This window comes from Eucalyptus grandis, chromosome 8, assembly GCF_016545825.1.
Source record: "Eucalyptus grandis isolate ANBG69807.140 chromosome 8, ASM1654582v1, whole genome shotgun sequence".
Classification (NCBI taxonomy): domain Eukaryota; kingdom Viridiplantae; phylum Streptophyta; class Magnoliopsida; order Myrtales; family Myrtaceae; genus Eucalyptus; species Eucalyptus grandis.
The window spans coordinates 62,699,693-62,718,100 of record NC_052619.1 but is presented as its reverse complement, the minus strand read 5'-3'; the positions used below and the strand labels follow the sequence as shown (position 1 = coordinate 62,718,100).

The 18,408-nt window shown below is 39.2% G+C and overlaps 2 protein-coding genes and 1 non-coding gene across 3 annotated transcripts; all 3 read left to right on the top strand.

The window, feature by feature from the left end:
- Positions 1-247: 247 nt before the first annotated feature.
- LOC104429275 (ATP-dependent DNA helicase Q-like SIM) lies at positions 248-8,912 on the top strand. Its single transcript, XM_010042149.3, is given in 20 exon segments — positions 248-315; positions 392-492; positions 612-672; positions 2,371-2,994; positions 3,078-3,297; positions 3,377-3,450; positions 3,453-3,486; positions 3,860-4,049; positions 4,191-4,327; positions 4,329-4,474; positions 4,682-4,908; positions 5,348-5,404; positions 5,525-5,605; positions 5,780-5,843; positions 6,274-6,373; positions 6,454-6,537; positions 6,844-6,931; positions 7,486-7,626; positions 8,069-8,158; positions 8,466-8,912. Coding segments are annotated over 17 exon segments (2,433 nt in total). The 5' UTR covers positions 248-315; positions 392-492; positions 612-672; positions 2,371-2,405; the 3' UTR covers positions 8,577-8,912.
- Positions 8,913-9,677: 765 nt separating this feature from the next.
- TRNAG-CCC lies at positions 9,678-9,749 on the top strand. Its single transcript has one exon. It is a non-coding gene; the product is annotated as a tRNA-Gly (tRNA).
- A 1,191-nt stretch (positions 9,750-10,940) lies between these two features.
- On the top strand, positions 10,941-16,567 carry LOC104417703 (putative protease Do-like 14). Its single transcript, XM_039299507.1, has 11 exons — positions 10,941-11,059; positions 11,235-11,286; positions 11,789-11,881; positions 11,973-12,155; positions 12,256-12,362; positions 13,016-13,260; positions 13,408-13,489; positions 14,031-14,173; positions 14,603-14,720; positions 15,725-15,817; positions 16,247-16,567. The coding sequence occupies exons 2-11, from the start codon at positions 11,235-11,237 to the stop codon at positions 16,373-16,375; spliced, it is 1,245 nt and encodes a 414-aa protein (XP_039155441.1). The 5' UTR covers positions 10,941-11,059; the 3' UTR covers positions 16,376-16,567.
- Positions 16,568-18,408: the final 1,841 nt, after the last annotated feature.

Below are 18,408 nucleotides of genomic sequence, written 5' to 3'. Positions count from 1 at the left end.
CCCAGCCCAAGAGACTTTTGGTATGCGGTAAAGCAATCAGTTTGGAACTCCACTTCACTTTGCTGTACTTGCCCGAGTTCTGTCTCTCCCACGTGCAGGTCTGTTCGAAGTTGCAGCAGCTTCAACCCTTGCAAAATCGCTAGGGTTTCAGCTTGAATCGGGGATGAGGCTCGGACCTGCCGCACAAAACCGTCGATCACTTGCCCGGCGTGGTCCCGCAAAATACCAGCGATTGATCCGGTTTGTTCCCCTGTTTCCAAGATCCGTCGACGTTCATCTTCAGCTTTCCTTCCTCCGGTGGCCTCCACTGGTTCGGTGAGTTCAGATCTGAGTTCTTCTTTACTTCTTTTGGCTGCCATCTGCTGAAATTTCGGAGGTGGGCTTCCGCCAGGTCTACTATGGTGTTCGGTTCCAGTTTTTGGCCTCTGAAGATCAAATTGTTGCGTGCTTTCCAGACAAACCAGAGGATCATCGCTAGCAGCTCTTTCTCGGGTGGGTGTCTTTGTTCTTCGAATCTGTCCAGTAGCCACTTATCAAAGCGGGATATGCTATGTGGTTCGCACTTGATTCTCACCCTTGGGTCGTTCCATATTTCTTTTGTCCATTTGCAGAGAAGAAACAGGTGCTCGGTTGTTTCCACTTGATTATTGCATAGCGTGCAAAGGGGTTGAGGTAATACCTTTCTATTGTATAGATTCTCTCTTGTTGAAATTGCATTCTGACAAACGCTCCATATAAAGATGCGTATTTTTGGGGGGATAGATAATTTCCAGATCTTTGTCCATAAAGTGCGAGGGGGTGTAAATGAGGTTGACGCTCTGTGTTGATCTACTGTTGTGTTGTCTGCACTTATATTGTTATAGCCGCTTTTCACCGTATACTTTCCCAACTTGTTACCTCGCCAAACTAGAGTATCTTCCTCCAGGATTGGACTTAGCGGGATAGATAGAATCTCATTTGCTATTCTGTTTTCAAAGAGGTGCTGGACTTCTGCTTCCTTCCATCTCCTGTTTGTGTCGTTTATCAGTTCAGCTACTGTTGTGGGTTCATCTCTGTTTGCTGGGCCTCCAATCACACCAGATTCCAGCCACTTATCCTCCCGAATGCTGATTGGACTTAGCGGGATAGATAGAATCTCATTTGCTATTCTGTTTTCAAAGAGGTGCTGGACTTCTGCTTCCTTCCATCTCCTGTTTGTGTCGTTTATCAGTTCAGCTACTGTTGTGGGTTCATCTCTGTTTGCTGGGCCTCCAATCACACCAGATTCCAGCCACTTATCCTCCCGAATGCTGATTGGACTTAGCGGGATAGATAGAATCTCATTTGCTATTCTGTTTTCAAAGAGGTGCTGGACTTCTGCTTCCTTCCATCTCCTGTTTGTGTCGTTTATCAGTTCAGCTACTGTTGTGGGTTCATCTCTGTTTGCTGGGCCTCCAATCACACCAGATTCCAGCCACTTATCCTCCCGAATGCTGATTTTTTTCCCATCCCCTACCCGCCATTGGATCTCCTTTGCAATGGTTTCTCTCCCCACCATAATGCTATGCCAACCCCATGAAGGATGCTGCCCTTTACCTGCCTTCCACATATCACCATTTGGAAAATAAACCCTTTAAGTATTCTGCTCCATAAGGCTGTAGATGATTGAGATAATCTCCAGGCCTGTTTTCCCAGCATTGCTTTGTTGAAGTTTACTAAATCTCTGAATCCGAGGCCTCCTTCATCTTTTCTCTTTTTCAATGCTTCCCACTTCTTCCAATGTAATCCGCTGCTATTTTCATTTTGCTTCCACCAAAAGGTAGCCATTCTCCTTTCAATCGATCTACATATTGAGATGGGAATTTTGCTGTGTGGTTGAGTCAGTTCTGTTTAATGTGTTTTAGTATAAATTATCATGCGAGAGAGGAATAGCCCAACATGCCAAAAGCATAAGCCTGCCATTTGTTATTTATTTTCTTGTTCGTTTCACTTTTGTTGGAATTGGGACTTTGCCTGGTTGTGGATTTGGACGGTTTTTGATGCGAAAGCTGAGATGATCGAGTCCTTCACCATGATATAATTCCTAATTTTAAGAATCAAATGACTGTCTCTTCCTTTCTTTTGGGTCCATCACTGTTCCGCAGATTCTCCTGTTGTTGCTGATAAGGCACCATTCTTCTATCCTATGTACACCTGTTATTTCTGTGAGTCCAGATTACTTACGTGTTCTCCCTTTTATGACTTGAAGGACTTGTAGGCTTTCTCGAATGTAAAATTCTTTTGCAACATGTGCACGTCGGAGCAATATCTTGTTATGCTGATGACATACAAAGAGACTCCATTATTCTTACACCATCATGTGACATTCTTTATTCCTTTCTTTTATTGTAGTCTCCAGTCCATCCTAGAAATTCAGAATCTATATCATGAAGGGTGAAGCTGTTGATGGTGATGCCGTCATTGCAAAACTTGTTGAAATGGGATTTGAATATTCTTCAGCAGTAGAGGCTGTGAAAGTGGTTGGTGCTTCAATAAATGAGGCAGCTGACTATATCCTGAATGGCCCTTCGAGAACCAATATGGGTGCATCAACAAGTTCTGACTGTTCCAAAGTTTGTGTAAAAGCTTTAGGCAAAAGAGCTTTGTCCCTGTCACAACCTTCAGAAAGAATGCAGCAATCTAAAATTCCGGATCATTTTGGTACAAAAATGCAAACCAAAAGAAGTAAATTTAATGTGGCGAAAGATGCTTTGAATGCGGAGTCAAAAGTCTCACCTGTCATGGAAGGAAACGGGAACGTCCATCCTGATATGCATCGAGACACCAAGATCACATCAGAAATTATTGCTGTTGATTGCCCAGAAGAGCTGCGTTTGGGAGCAGACTTGGAGCAGCAAGTTAGTAGACTCTTACAGAAGCGCTTTGGTCATGCATCCTTGAAGAGTTTCCAGAGAGAAGCTTTGGCTGCTTGGCTATCTAACCAAGATTGCCTTGTTCTCGCTGCAACAGGATCTGGTGATTTTTATTTGCTTGTGATTGACCAAAATACTTTCAGACCTAGAGCTGGTTCCATATTCAGGAATGATCTCTTTTTGCAGGTAAATCACTGTGTTTCCAGATTCCAGCCCTACTGACTGGGAAGGTGGTTGTTGTGATCTCACCATTGATAAGTTTAATGCATGACCAGTGTCTAAAGCTTGCAAAACATGGTGTCTCTGCCTGCTTTCTTGGATCTGGGCAACCTGACAAGAGTGTGGAAAAGAAAGCGATGGAGGGAAAATATGGTTTGATATATGTTTGCCCAGAGACGGTTTTAAGGTAAGAGTTTGACATGTCATGTGCAGTGGTGTTATCTCTTTTGTCATTTTTTTACCGAGTGATATGGATCTTCCTACAGGCTGATAAAGCCACTACAAAGTCTTGCAGCAGGCCGAGGAATCGCATTATTTGCAATTGATGAAGTCCACTGTGTTTGAAATGGGGCCATGATTTTCGGCCTGACTACAGGTTAACCCTTTTCTTCTGATCCGATCTTTCTCTGTGCACTACCTAATTTGTCTGGCAGGTGATTAACCATCTTAGACCTGACTTGCTAAAAGTGTCACATACGTTAATCATAGACATGATGGTAAACCTGTCATTTTACCTCATATATTTCTATCTTTCATTTCTGTAATACAATTTGATTTTCGTTACAGTTATTTCTTCCGATCATTCATTTCTTCTCTCTTTTTCTTACCTGTTGCTCGGTTATTTACCATGACTTTGACCATTGGTTCAGCTTTGCATGTTAATGATCCTGGTTGATAGAGGGGACAATTATGATGATTAAAGATTATGGTAAGGATTCTTTCCTGACTGAAGTTTTTTCACATTTCAGGAAACTATCTGTGTTAAGAGAGAACTTCAGCACTTCCAAGATGAAGTTCTTGAAATTTGACATCCCACTAATGGCTTTGACTGCTACTGCTACTAACCATGTTCGAAAGGATGTTATTCAGTGCCTTTGCATGTCAAAGGAGACAAAGATTGTGCTTACATCATTCTACCGCTCCAATCTACGTTTTTCTGTGAGTTTGTTGTTTTCTTTTGTTCTAAGGATTGGATTAGTTTTTATGTGTTCATAGGGATATTTAAGTGCTTGAAAACAGAAATATGCACCGGCATGATTTTTGGTAGATTTTCTCCTAATATGGACCTGCTGTTAACAGGTTAAGCATAGCAGAACTTCTTCACAGACTTACGAAACGGATTTCCGTGTTTTGATAGAAACATATGGTTTGAGAAGTAAGATCAGTGACAAACAGCATCTCGACTGTGCTGAAGATTCCGATAATACATCAGGTATGTTCAGAGGACGATTACTGTGACAGATATGAAGATGATGAAGTGAATTCGGTGAATGATGATGACACCTCTTCGAGGGAGAGAGAATTGTCAGTTGAATACTTAGAAGATGAAACGGACACCTTCCAGGGTATGGATGATTGGGATGGTATAACTTCTTATTAAAGAGGCATATCTTTGGAATTCTGATTATGGCATGATGTTTCCACCATTGCTGTTTATATTTGCTTGTAGGATGGGGAGCAAGGGACTTTATGAAAACTTACTCATAAAATGGAAAATGGAAATTGTCTGAAAACTGTGCTAGAACTTATTCATCCTGTAATTTGGTGTGCTATTCAATTGGCCCTTGCAGTTCCCTGTGGAGGATTCCATGGAGAATCTCCTGATTTGAGCCAGAAGGTATCCGGTTCTTTTGAGATGTCTGATTCACCAATGGAACTGAAGGAAAGGCTGAAGCTTCAGCAAGAGCCATTAGATCATGGACCTACTATTATTTACGTCCCTACGAGGAAAGAAACTTTGACAATTGCCGAATTCTTGTGTTACTTCGGCATCAAAGCAGCAGCTTATAATGCCAAGGTTTCATTCTGCATAATAAATACCCTTTTTAATTGATGTATTCTCAATTTGATGGTTTGATTTTGGTATCATTCTTGCTTCAAACTACTCCACATTTCTTTTATATTAATCACTGGGTTTTTCACTAGAATTTTTCTTTACTTTTTCACCAAAAGATTTGAATCACGTGGATAAATATCTCCAGAGATTTCACGTCTTGATTTCTGCAATGCTGCCAGAGATATATGACTTGTATCTGTAGAAGTAGAGATAACATGTGAGCAGTTCAAGTGCTCAATGAACATTTACCTGGTATGAATGTGATGTCATGCACATCATAAATGGTAGAAATTACAAGTTAGACAGATATAAGATACTTTAACTCTGTTTATCTCGACATTTTACTTACAATTCAAATAATTATTCCATTGTAGCTGATAAATTGTTTATTTCTTTACAGTTGCCAAAATCAAAACTTAGGCAAGTCCACAAGAAATTTCATGAGGACAACGTAGAGGTAACCATAATTCCTTTGTGAAGTATCTCCTCCATATCACAGCATGCAATAGGAATAGTTCATTGAGCATCTCCTTCATAATACTGCTATTTGAGACCTGCTTTGTTACCTGACATCCAGGTTGTTGTTGCAACTGTGGCTTTTGGAATGGGGATCGACAAGTTAAATGTCAGAAGAATCATCCACTATGGTTGGCCACAGGTCAGCATCTCAATGTCTTTTATACTGCGCTGATTTTCCTTTTATCCCATTCCTTTCTCTCTTTCTCTCTCTCTCTCTCTCTTTTTCTTGGTCATCCTTCTTTTCCTTGCTAAGAATGCTTAAGTGGCACTTCTTACATATGAGTTTGAGATTCCGGGTTGAATTCACTTGCAGAGTTTAGAAGCATACTATCAAGAAGCAGGGCGTGCTGGAAGAGATGGAAAATTAGCAGATTGCAGTAAGTTCTTTAAACTGTACATTGTGGTTTGAGGCCATTAGTTTTGTATATCCATAGAAAGAACTATCGAATTCTCTACTTAATAAGGGAAGCCCAGGTGGGCAGGGAGGGAGAGTTCTATGCTATTTTAAACCTCAGAAGAGCATGGAAAGATATTCGCAACATATAGATTTCCACTTTATAGTGTTATTGATCCTTCGTTTCTTGTTTATCGGCTCTCTGGTTGGACAAATTTTTTCACCTGGCTGAATTGTTTTAGTTCTGTTTCACATTATTTATTAGACTTAAAATAACTTCGTACTTTTTTTGGTGAGTGATCCTGGCAGTAATGATGCACTATGCAGTGTCTTTCTCCATTTATTCCGTATTTTGTAAGCTACAATATGTATTGTGTGTATCCTTATATATGTCTTCTCTCCTCCCCAATCAGTACTCTTTGCTAATTTAGCAAGAACACCAACTCTGTTGCCTAGTAAAAGGAGTGAAGATCAGTTGAAAGTAGAGTACAAAATGCTGTCTGATTGTCACAGGTATGTTTACTTATTCTCCTTCATTCCATTAGTTGGACATGTCTTAATATTTTATTGCCAACCTTTTTTTTCGGCTGCAGATATGGAATGAACACTGCAAACTGTCGAGCTAGATCACTCGTTGAGTATTTTGGGGAGCCCTTCAGTCACAAGAAGTGCTACTTGTACATTGCTCAACCTTTTCTGCTTTATTTGTAAAATATGCTCTCATGAATTATGGTCTACTGAGCAGCTACATCATGCTGAAATTTAGGTTGATGGTAGTTTTAGCTCCTTAGCCAGATTGACCTGATAAAATATGACCTATCATTCCATTTCATGAAATCCTGCCTTTGCTCATTTTGGTACATCACATAGGATTCAGAGAAGTTGACAAAAATAGGATTCAGAGAAGATAGTTAATTCTTTGAGCTCCCTTCTATGATATCAAATGATTACTTTTCAAGATTATGAAGTATCTATCATTGTAGGTGCGATGTGTGCATTAAAGGACCTCCTGAGAAGCTGGATGTGAGGGAACAGGCTGATATTTTCATGCAGGTTCTCGCTGCTCACAAGGTTAGTTCATAGAAGCGTGAGATATCAGGAGTTAATATCTGGTTAATCTTCACAATGTTTTGTGTTCAAGGGCTCCAGTCCTATACTTTGTTGGAGATATGACAATATCAGCGCCAGACTATTTCTTCTCATTGTAGATGAAATGTAATGGCACCATATTATTTCTTCTCACTGTATGAGATGTTCCACAAACATCATAGTGGAGGATAGAAGGTCCTTTCTGTCATTTAGAACTTGAAAGATATGCTTTAGATTGTTTAGAGATGGGCATTTTTAATTCGTTTGGAGGAAAGATGAAAGGGCAAAAGATAGTTTTATTTGGTATTCTCAGACCATTACATAATGATAAAGGAAGAGCAAGAGGTTTTTAGGCAGCAGGACCCTTCTTATTTTGATTGAGTGAAGTTGTGCATTATAGATAAAATTGGCATTAGGAAATGCAGTTGCTGCTAAGAATCTTCATTGTTTTTTGATGGCTTTACATGCAAATTAGCAAGGGATGTATCGTACAGTGACATATGGTGATAGGTAATCTATAAGTCCCTGTGATGCAGAAACAGTATGCTTTGTCTTTCGGAAACAGTGGATACATTACCGACTCATATGATGATGATATAACATGTCTTGGCGTCAAACGAAGACGATCTGTTAAGAAGCTATATCTCAAGCTCTTGGTCGGTAAAACCAGGAAGCAGGTACTCTCTCTCTCTCTCTCTCTCTCTCTCACACACACACAAACACACACGAGCGCGCGCATGCACTCACCCACACACGCACCCCACTACAAGTAGCTGCCTCCTTGAGGGAGGGGCAGTTCAAATATAGCGTCTTCCTCCTGGCAATTCATCTGTTCATTCTCCTTTCTCCTGCTGGTATCGAAAAGGAGAGTGTATTCTCAGATATGGTGGACAAATGCTTCACTGCTTGTCAGGTTCTTTTTGTTAGCTTGCTGCTGCCAGTCCTAAAATGTGACACTTGAAATGGTAAAAAGGTTCGAACCAAAGAAAAAAAAAGGTGAAAAAGAACAGTGTACAAATATGTTCAATGATGTGTCACTTTTCTCTTATGTGGATCGCATATTTTATGTATTTCCTTTATGCCAGCTGTTACCTGATGTGCTGATATTCTCCTCTGCAGTCTCCTAAGTACAAGGCAACTGAGATATGGTGGCAAGGTCTTGCTCGAGTTATGGAAAGTAAAGGATACATCAAAGAGGGTGATGAGAAGGTATGCACTCTTATAATGAATTAAACTAGACATTTTGTTGGAAAATATACAGACATGAGTAAATCTTGTCTTGCCATTATCTGATAAGTGGATAACACGGACATCAAGGACATTATTTTTAGGGATGGCCCTGCATAATCTCTCAGTACACTTAGTGTCAGTTCAAAGCTTTCAGTTTATCTAAGGAAACACTCGCATGGTCGTCTAGTTCCATTGCTTGTGCACACATTCAGAATGCACATTCGATTGAAGGTACATATCTGCATCATCATGGGCTCCTTAGTAATTCAGGACGTCCTTTTTGCAGGCTCATGTTCAGATAAAATATCCTGAGCTAACAGAACGAGGATGGGATTTTGTGCGATCACAAGGAGAGGAAAGCTTCTGCATATTTCCTGAAGCTGATATGCTTCTCTAGGGGAGAAAACGGAGATCATTTTCCACTTTTTCTGAATGGGGTAAGGGCTGGGCTGATCCTGAGATACGTTGCCAGCGGTTGGAGAGGAGGCGATCAAACAGGAGGCCAAAAGAAAGGAAATCAAAAGGTTTTAAGGCAAGTCAGAAAACTGTTCGAGGAAGGCTAGCTAAATTATTAAAACTAAAATCAAGGTGAGGCGATTGTTTTGAGCAGGAACTTGCCCAAGTGTTTGGTTTTATCTGTAATTACAGAATTAGGCACTGACATACATAAATTCATTGAAATGTATATTTTTCGTGAAACAGCTTTTGAATGCATATGCTTCAGCTTCAATTAGATCTTTTAGATTAGAAACTACTTTCATCGCAGATAATTACACGAGGGAACGTAAATGTTGTGCTGGATGCTGGGAGTGGTGCCTCATTGGTCATTTTTTGAGCTGGTTTGTTGCAGTGAAATGCATTTCGTGTCGATGCATCGATCACCTTCTTGAGTCTTAACGCGTTGCCAAATATGGAATCCCGTCGTCCAGGAGCAAATAACGGATACCGTATTTTGTTAAAGTAACTCGTCGCCTTTAAGAAATCTTCGAAAAGTAAACTGTAGGATTCGATTCCGCTTCACCTTCGACTCCCCAATAAAGCAGTAGGTTTCCTCCGTCGCTCGAAGCTCGTCGTTAGCCGTCATTATCTTGTGAGCATAGAGGTTTGCAATCAATAAAAAGGGGGAAAAGAAGAAAGACAATTGTTGTTATCTTGTGAGCATAGAGATTTGCAATCAAGAAAAAGGAAAAAATAAAAATAAAAGAAAAACTATTGTTGTCCTTGACCTCTTCATTTAATCACTTTACCGATTTTGCATTACCATTGGATGGAATTTTCGATTATCATGATTTCAATTGATGGCACTAATAGTAAGAGATACTACCATAAACTCACTGTAGATTTTTGCTTCCTTTTGGAAGACCCATGATCCGTGTATATAGTTGAAAGCAACCAATCTAATATGATCATTATTTTTGCTAGCTGATCACCGTTGCGATATGATTGTTATAGAATACAAGATAAAATCAAAATCGTATATGTGTCCCACAACATCAAAGCGCATCTAGTGTAGTGGTATCATAGTACCCCTCCCACGGTACTGACCGGGGTTCGATTCCCCGGATGCGCACGGTTCCTAGATTAGTTTCTCCTTTTTTTTTTTTGTCGTTTAGGACTCTCTCTCTCTCTCTCTCCTGTTTGTCCTTTTGGTTGAAGGTGTAGCTTCTTCCAAATGATTTCGAAGTAAAATTTTCAGTCTGCCATATGGAGAGAGGTCGTCTTCAATGTCTGAGGGCAAAACGGAAGATTTTTCAAACGAGGGTGGATCTAGAATTTTTTTTTTTTTAATGGGGGCAAGATTTGGTCAAACTTGAGTACCTTGGCAATTCGTATAGTGTAATCACATTTATAGAATAGCAATTTGTAGGCTTCGTTTGCCTATAGCAACTGCATGTTCATGGTTCCAGAACTGTTTATTCAGCTTTATCTATTTATGGGGGGCAAGCTGAGTTTATGTATTTACTACTGACTTGTGATTTTCCTCTTTTGAGAAATTTCAAGGGGCCTAAAAGTTATTTTTTAGGCTGAAATACCTAAAACTATTCTAAAGAGATGGAGAAATTGAGAGTGAGGTCCTGCTTTTACATATATAGGTGCATTTGTCTAATGGAAAACTTAAGATTTGAAAGATATTTTACAAAAAAAAAATGATTGGTTACGTCACTTAAGAGAGATAAAATAATAAAAGGCAATATCAACATTTTTCGTTAGTCAAGTTAGATGGAAACAATAAAAGAACTTAACTGCACTAATTTGATAAATTTTAAGACTTGATTGTAATTCTTAAAAGTTTTATAACTCAATTGCATTATCGTAACAAGTTTTAAGACTTTGCACTCGTCCCTAAATATTTTAAAATTTTAGGCACATTGTAGGAAACACTATAAAGTGAAATGTACTCTCAAAGAGACCTAAATTCTGAGAAGAAAATTAATGAGCTGTCTAATTCACAAATAGTTGTCTGCTTCCTAACAGTCACACGTTGCTTCTTGTAGTTGTTAGGGAAGTAATATAACATGCACGTTCTCTTCCTGTCGCCATTTGACCAGTATGAACCGTGTGCCATTGCTCCATCAATGCTGCTTCTTTTCTAAGAAAATGGATGAATCCCATTCTATACAGCAAGTGTCAATTTTTCTTAGGACAATGGAACCGCGGCGGTGCATATTTTATTCGCAGATGAAACCCGCAGATGAAACCTGCGATCATTTCCTCTTATATCTAAACGATAACCTCACCAAACTAGAAGCTGCATTAAGTCAAGGACTCTGGCTTGGAGGCAACAGCTTAAGATCGTTTCTTTGCAGGATCCGATCATTCGCTGGAGACGTCCACTGAATCTGGGTTATCACTTGATCTCTGCTCAGGAGCTTCCTACGGGTGAGTTTCCTTCTGCTTCTCCTCTCAGCACGTTGCTCTGTTCCAATGCGTGCCCGCGAAAATTTTTACTTCTGGAGGGATGTCTAGAGCAACTTTTGGCTTTTGAGTATCGTTAGCAGAGAAAATTTTCAATCTCTTTTTTCTCTTTTTGGCCCCTTGAATCTTGATGCTGCAGATGGCGAGAATTGCTGTTGCTGGTACCTGGCTGTTCCATGGATATGCTAGCAGTAAGTACCTTGGTCTACTTCATGCAGATGCTTCTGTTGGTGCATCTATGTTTAATATGTTGCGATTCGGTCTATTTGCCTAGAAATATGATGTATAAGCAGAGCACTTTTCCAGGTTAAATCTCTCATTTTTGCAGTTAAGGACATCTTTTTGCGTATCTTTGTATTAAGTAGAAGCACAAGAGTTCGTTGGATACGGTGCACTTTAGAATGTTCTAGGCCGTACCTGGCAGAGCCCGTGTGACTGACACTCCTTTTAAATAGAGATGTTAATGTGATTGCGTCCAACTGATCAATGTAGGTTCGATAATTCCAGATCCTAGGGGTAGGTGAATCTCACAAGCAACCCATTAGATCTAAGGTCGAAATGTATTGTCTTGCATGAGTTGGATTTGTATTAAGGATTTTGGAGTGGCTAGCACGTCCCCAAGTCAAATTGTAGTTCTTTTGTATTTGTAGTTGATAGTGACTTGATAAGCTACCATGTTTGATTTGAGTCCAGAACCAAAGCCATCAGTCTCGACTCCTGCCCAATTGCATAAAGAATTCACGCCAGCTCTCCCGGCATTTTTTTCCTTGAATCGGCAGCGACTCGGTTTGTCTCCTTTTGAATTTCATCAGAAGCAATGTTCAACACCACTCTTCCTTTGTCATCCTCTGTCCATTTTTCATTTTGCGACTTGCAGAAGTACTTCCCTCCAAGTCTCTTCAAACTAGTTTGATTAGGTGTTATGATACAAACAAGGCAGCTTCTGCTAAATCTGAAGAAAATGCAACACCAAATAAGGGATATTTTCGCAGTATAATTGCTGAAGCCGCTGCTGGGATCACTCCTGCAGTTGTTCATTTATATGCTCAACAAGGGCAAGGTATGCCATGTGACCGTTCTCTTATCGAGACTTTTTTGGCTGAAAATCTTCTGTTCCTTGTTTTTTTGCGCTAATCTGAACAGTCTCTCTTTACCTCCAGATGAGAAATTTGGTTCTGGAGCTGTAATTCATGAGGATGGCTACATTTTGACATGCTCTCATATTTTCTTTGACAAAACCAACATGATACATTCATCAAATGGGAAGGTTGGTGCTTGAAGATGTCCCTTGCTGTCCAAATTTAGTGGCTTAAGTTCAAGTTTCTCACTTTTTTTTCTTCTCGACCACAATGTCTAGGAACTAACGACTTTATCATGTACTTGATGTAGACATGTAAACTTCACATGTAGCTAAGAATCGGAAAGAGCACCACTTTGTCAGATACTTAGCCTTCGACTTTGCTCGATATATTGTCATTCTACTCTCTGCATATAAGCGTGTAACTAAAGGCATAAAAAACATTGCCTCTGCCAGTATCTGCATGATTGGTGGAGTTTTGCATGCCCAAATTGCTTCCTTGACCCGATGTTGATGAGAATGCCACTCTGAAGTGCCATAATTTTCATTTTCTTTTACCAGTATTGTTTCTCAGGCCCCTTCCGTGACTCGGGTTATATTCTCTTTTGTTCTTGAACGCAACTCTGCTGACAAATTGAAAAAAAAAGAAAAAAAAAAGAAAAAGAAAGAAACCTAGTTGTGTTGGAAAGTCCAAGACCAGAAGCTTAAACCATTACATGGATGGTGACTCCTTGTATTTAAGGGTCAGATAAAGATTGTGGATGCTCCTGTTTTCTAGACAAAACTCACAGGTTTAATCAGGGATGGTCCTGGGCTCTTGGCTTACAGAAAGAATATCGCAGGTTCTCGTACGTTTGCAAAAACCCAAGGAAGATGTTGTAGGCCAAGAATCCAAGAAAGATGTTGTAGGCCAAGTTGTTGATGCTTACGTTGATCTTGACATTGCCATCATAAAGATCGATCCCCCAAGTTCTTCTCTTTCAACAGCAAAAGTTGGTTCATCTAGTGAGCTTCGTCCTGGAGACTGGGCAATAGCCATGGGCAGTCCACTTTGCCTTCCAAACACTATTACACTCGGGATTTTCAGGTCATTCATCTCGTACTACCAACTGATCAAGCCATTAACTTTTGTCCTAGTCATTGCTTTCCTTAGTTAATTGTATTAGCACAAAGTGTGGTTGTATAATTATTACATAAAGTGACACTTCCTTCCCTCTTCTTTTGCATAATATAGCCATGTTTGTCGGACGAGCAAAGACATCAGTGATGGAGGAATGCACGTAGAGTATCTACAGACAGATTGTGCAATCAATCCAGTAAGATGCAACAATTCCTGCATTTGCCTGCCTGCCTGTGATTGGTTTGTGATTCCTTTTGCTGTTGCATTCACATATTCGATGATAGTAATATTAGACGAGTCTCTGTGCATTAGCTGCTATATCAGGATACAAGTTCTGCTCAAACTCCTAGATATGTGTTATTATTAATGTGGGAAGAATAGGAATTATAATGCCAATTAGTTTTATGGGGAAAGTAAGTCTAGCTAACAGAGAGGTGCGATGCTGCTTGAGACTCTCTAGAAGCGTGAGAAAAGGAAATAGAGGGATTGTGTATCCCGTCACTAGTGTGCCGCCTATCTGTGAAATGTTGGCCGCGACCTATTATCCCATAAATGTTTATGATGAAGAATTGTAGATTGTACCTAATGCAGTCTAAGTGTATAGACGTCACGGACTGCATTGGTGGTAGATTCAAGTGCATGCACTTCTCTGTCCAACTTAAGCTAGCTCTTTTGGCATAACTGTGGTATTCTCCTTAACTTGACAATTAGTTGCATTCTTTTCTTTGTTTGTGAAGGGAAATTCTGGGGGTCCTCTTTGCAATGTTGATGGAGAATTAGTTGGTGTCAATATAGAGGAACTTCAAAAAGCATCTGGAGTGAGCTTTGCTGTACCGGTTGATTTTATTTCAGCAATCATAAAGCCCTTCCAGAATTTTCAGTAAGTTCTATTTTGGTGCCTCAAACCTGCTTGATATGCAAACTATTGTTATGTCGGTATGACAATCAATTGTTTCCTATCCTGTTTTATGCAATATAACGGGTGATTCATTTTAAAGCAGTTGTTTCATTGATATTCTGATGTGCATGTTGTTCTTGAGCAATCGGTTCTTTTCTGTTGCATTTCTCTGCTATAACTCCAGATGTTGGGTAGGAAAGAAATAGTTCGATGACGTTTGTAGTTTAAACTTGTAACAATTTCTCTTGTCATTGATCACTAACTAAAATGGTCTTGTCAAAGTCTTTTCAAATATTGATTTTCCGAACTGGTGTCCTAATATGAATCATTTGAGTAACGTCTTTCTGAGAGAGTTTAGGATTTTTGGAGCATATGATCTTTACCTATGTAACAGATAGTAACTTGTGGCAGGAGTCCTTTACGACCCGATTTCGGATGGGTTGTGCGGAACTTCAGTAAGAACTCTGAAGCACTTGCAAAAAATTACAGCAAATTTCGCTATGGAAATGAAGGTGTCTTTGTACAAAGGGTGCGTCTTTTTTCATCTTGCTTCTCTTCCATCCTCTCGATTTCCTCATGAAACATATTATTTTAAATTAAGAATAAGTGTACTGAAAATTCTAAAACTTGTTATGAAAGTGAAATTGAGTTTTAAAACTTTCAAAAAGTGTAATCAAATTATAAAACTTGTCAAGTTGATGCAATCAAGTTCTCCTATTAACTTCGTCCAACTTGACAAATAGAAAATTAATCAGTTTTAGTACTTGATTACCCTAACTTGACAAATGTTAGGACTTAATTACATTAATTTAATAAATTTTAGGATTTGATTGCATTTTTTGAAAATTTTAGGACTCAATTGCACTTTTGTGAAAGTTTTAGGATTTGATTGCATTTTTTGAAAGTTTTAGAACTCAACTGTACTTTCATAATACCTACCCCATTGGTGGTCGCATGGTTTGCGTTCAATCCCTCTACTGGAATGGAGTGAGTTTGAATCTCTGCGGTCGCTTTTGCAACTCACCCACGGTCCGGGGGAGATGGGCCCCCTTGGGTCGCCTTAGGTTTACGCTGCCGGTTGCCGGCTGTATGGCGGTTCCGGGTCACCAAAAAAAAACTGTACTTTCATGATCAGTTTTAGAACTCCCAGTATACTTATCCCGTTAAATCATTCATGAAATTGTTTGGAGAAATTGTTCCACCTAATAAGCCAACATCACTTGTTGACCATGCTACGATAAGAATCATACCGCATAAACAACATTAACGCCATTCTGGTGCTGCCATTTCTTTGTCGAAGCACCCTAAAGAAAGCTCTCTTTAGGAGACAACTTATGTTGCATGCTTTGAAGTAATCATTTTACTAGTGAAAGTCTCGATTCACGCTTCCATGACAATGAACTTGCATCATGTGTACCAAAGGAAATTTGCAATGTAATGTCATTTTATTCTCATAATGCTGTTCAAGCTTGTCTTTGAGACAATCGCATGCTTCTTGTTTGTTAATATTGCCGGTATTCTCATCTTCATCAGGTAATAAAAGGATCCCCTGCTAATCGTGCTGGCATTCAAGACCGCGATGTCATCGTGGAATTTAATGGAAAAAGAGTTCGAGACATAACAGAGGTAAAAGCTTTCTTGATCTAGCAAAGCATCAGTGTTGGTTCAGAAGTTGTTTACTTTGGTGCATTGAGCAAACAATAAATGGAACCCAGGAATCATTATCAAAGTTATCATGGAACTACATGACGCATTCGTTTGAATGAATTGCACTTGCTTTACTTGACTTCGGCCTATTCTTGACGGGAAATGAGAAAGGCTTTAAAGGCTTGTCACTCTCTACATGAACTTTGCTCAACAATAGTTTCAAGATGAGGAGTATTGGATGGTATATAAAATGGAAGAAAAGAAGATAAATTACAGATTAGGGATGGATGCAGAACAAACAAACAAAGTTGTTCACTTACAGTTTGCGATGGCAGCTCACCTTCAGCTCTTTGACTTATAATTATTGAAAACGAGAACTAAAGTGCTTGATTCACCAACTTGTTGCAGATGATGAATGCTATGGGGGAAAGATCTGGAAAACCTGTTGAGGTACTTGTGAAGAGAGCCAGGGATGGCAGGGATGATTCAGTTCGTCTGACCATTACTTTCCAGGAGAAACCTGTCTCGAGATTGTAGGAATTCGGAGGCCTCGACTTTAATGTCGACTTTGCTAGATGAATTGTTATTTGCAGTACAATAAAAGTCCAAGCGATCTGTTACCTTGGATCCTTGATTTCATGAGAGGGCAATAACGTGGCATGTATCATGTCATGAAAGAACATTGACCTGGTGAGGAGAATAAAATGGGTGGCTATTTTGGTTGCAAGTGATTCAGTACCATATCAATGCGTCGGAAATCGAAAATTCAATCTACCTACGATGTACCGAAAATAGAATCGAAATTCGCTGGATGAGAACCTCGTACAGCTACTTTCAACATGTTTGGCTGGTGTAATGCGCGAATCACATTCTGATAACGTTAGATTGAAACCCGAGGTGATTCAAATACTTGTTTTATACATCGGCCTTGCTAAATGAGCCTGAAATTACTCAAGATAGCACCGAGGAAATGAAAATCCCAACTCAACCCCAAGATTGGCTTACCGAGTTATTTCCTAAATCTTTAATTCTCAGGTTGTAGAGAAGGCGAGTTTGCATTTCCAGCCATTTATATCTTGAGTGTTTTAAGGACTTTTAACAAGATTAGGATATTTACTTAATTATGCATATGGGCTTTGCTAGCATGACAGTCCTTGGGTACTATGAATATAACAATCTATTGTGAGTAACAAATTCTTGAAGAAATAGGTTTCATAATAATTTATAATTATTTGTTATTTGATTTTTATGATCCGAATAGACTGTTATTCTCGCAATACATTAAAGAATGTCATCCAATCATTTCTCTTATGCATATATCTCATTTGATGGTACATCTTCTTGATTGATTATATATAATATTATGTTTATATTATTTCCCTAAATAGTTATTAAATAAGCCTATAAATAGTTTCATATACTATTTATCAATGTATATTGATATATACAAAATTCTTTAATTCTTATCTTCTGCATCATTATCTTTTCAACTTGGTATCATTATCTTTCGCATCATTATCTTTCACAAAGGTGGCTTTCTTTCGATGCCGGTTGCACAAGCTACATCATTCAGTAACTATTTCCCAAGCATGCTATATAGGCCGCTTGATACTTCAATGCCGGCCATAGAGGTCATGTTGTTCAATTACTATTTTGCAAGCCAATCGCATCGACCGCTTGCTCCTTCATATGACTTGGTTATGATTATGCTCCTTACATATTATCATGTGATTATCATATTTAAAATCGACATCTTTGAAATGCTGACGTAGGATTATAAAGATTGTAGTTTGTGAAAAACCTGAGCTGACATATCAACTCTTGTTTCCAACTTGACTTGAAACTTGACTCTTCTGTTCAACATTTCACTCACTTTATAACCATTATCCAGTCCATGAAAAAAAGAAAGAATTTCATTCATGTTCATTAATCGACTTTGAAAGTCACATAGAAGGCAAGCTGGCATTGCGATTGAAGCTTCAACGGCACGGTTTTAGCCTTTTGGAGAGTGGTTTGAGTCTTTCGCCCTTTGCTAATGGATCTTGTCGGATCTTGAGTCTTTCTTCAAGCACATGACAGAGAAAGAACTATACTATTTTGAGGAATAGATGACGACTTGGTAACAACTAATATATTTTAAAGCCAACTAATCATCCCTTTTTTTTGTTGTTTAGTGGTGACTAATCCAATGTGATTATCATAGAGGCTTGTGATATGTGATTTTCTGGTTTAAACCAAAAAAAAAAATTAAAAATATATAAGAACTGTTGAAGAGCACCGCCTTTCTCTCCTCTTTCCCACACATTTTCTAGATTTTTCTAGCAATTGCTGCAAGACTTTAGGCAGTTTGTGATAGCTAGAACTTTGTGGCTATAGATTTGTCCGAACATGAAAAATAGAAGCAAAAAATCCCACTTGTGCCAGAGATCATATGTTAGATAATCGGTGTATAAAGGTTAGAAATAGCCTAGCCTCCTCCACTTGTGTATATGCCCAAAAAACAAAAGCATAGAGGACCTGAGTAGGTCCTTAAACTGCTCCCCCAAACCCGTGCGGGGTTAACCACCGGG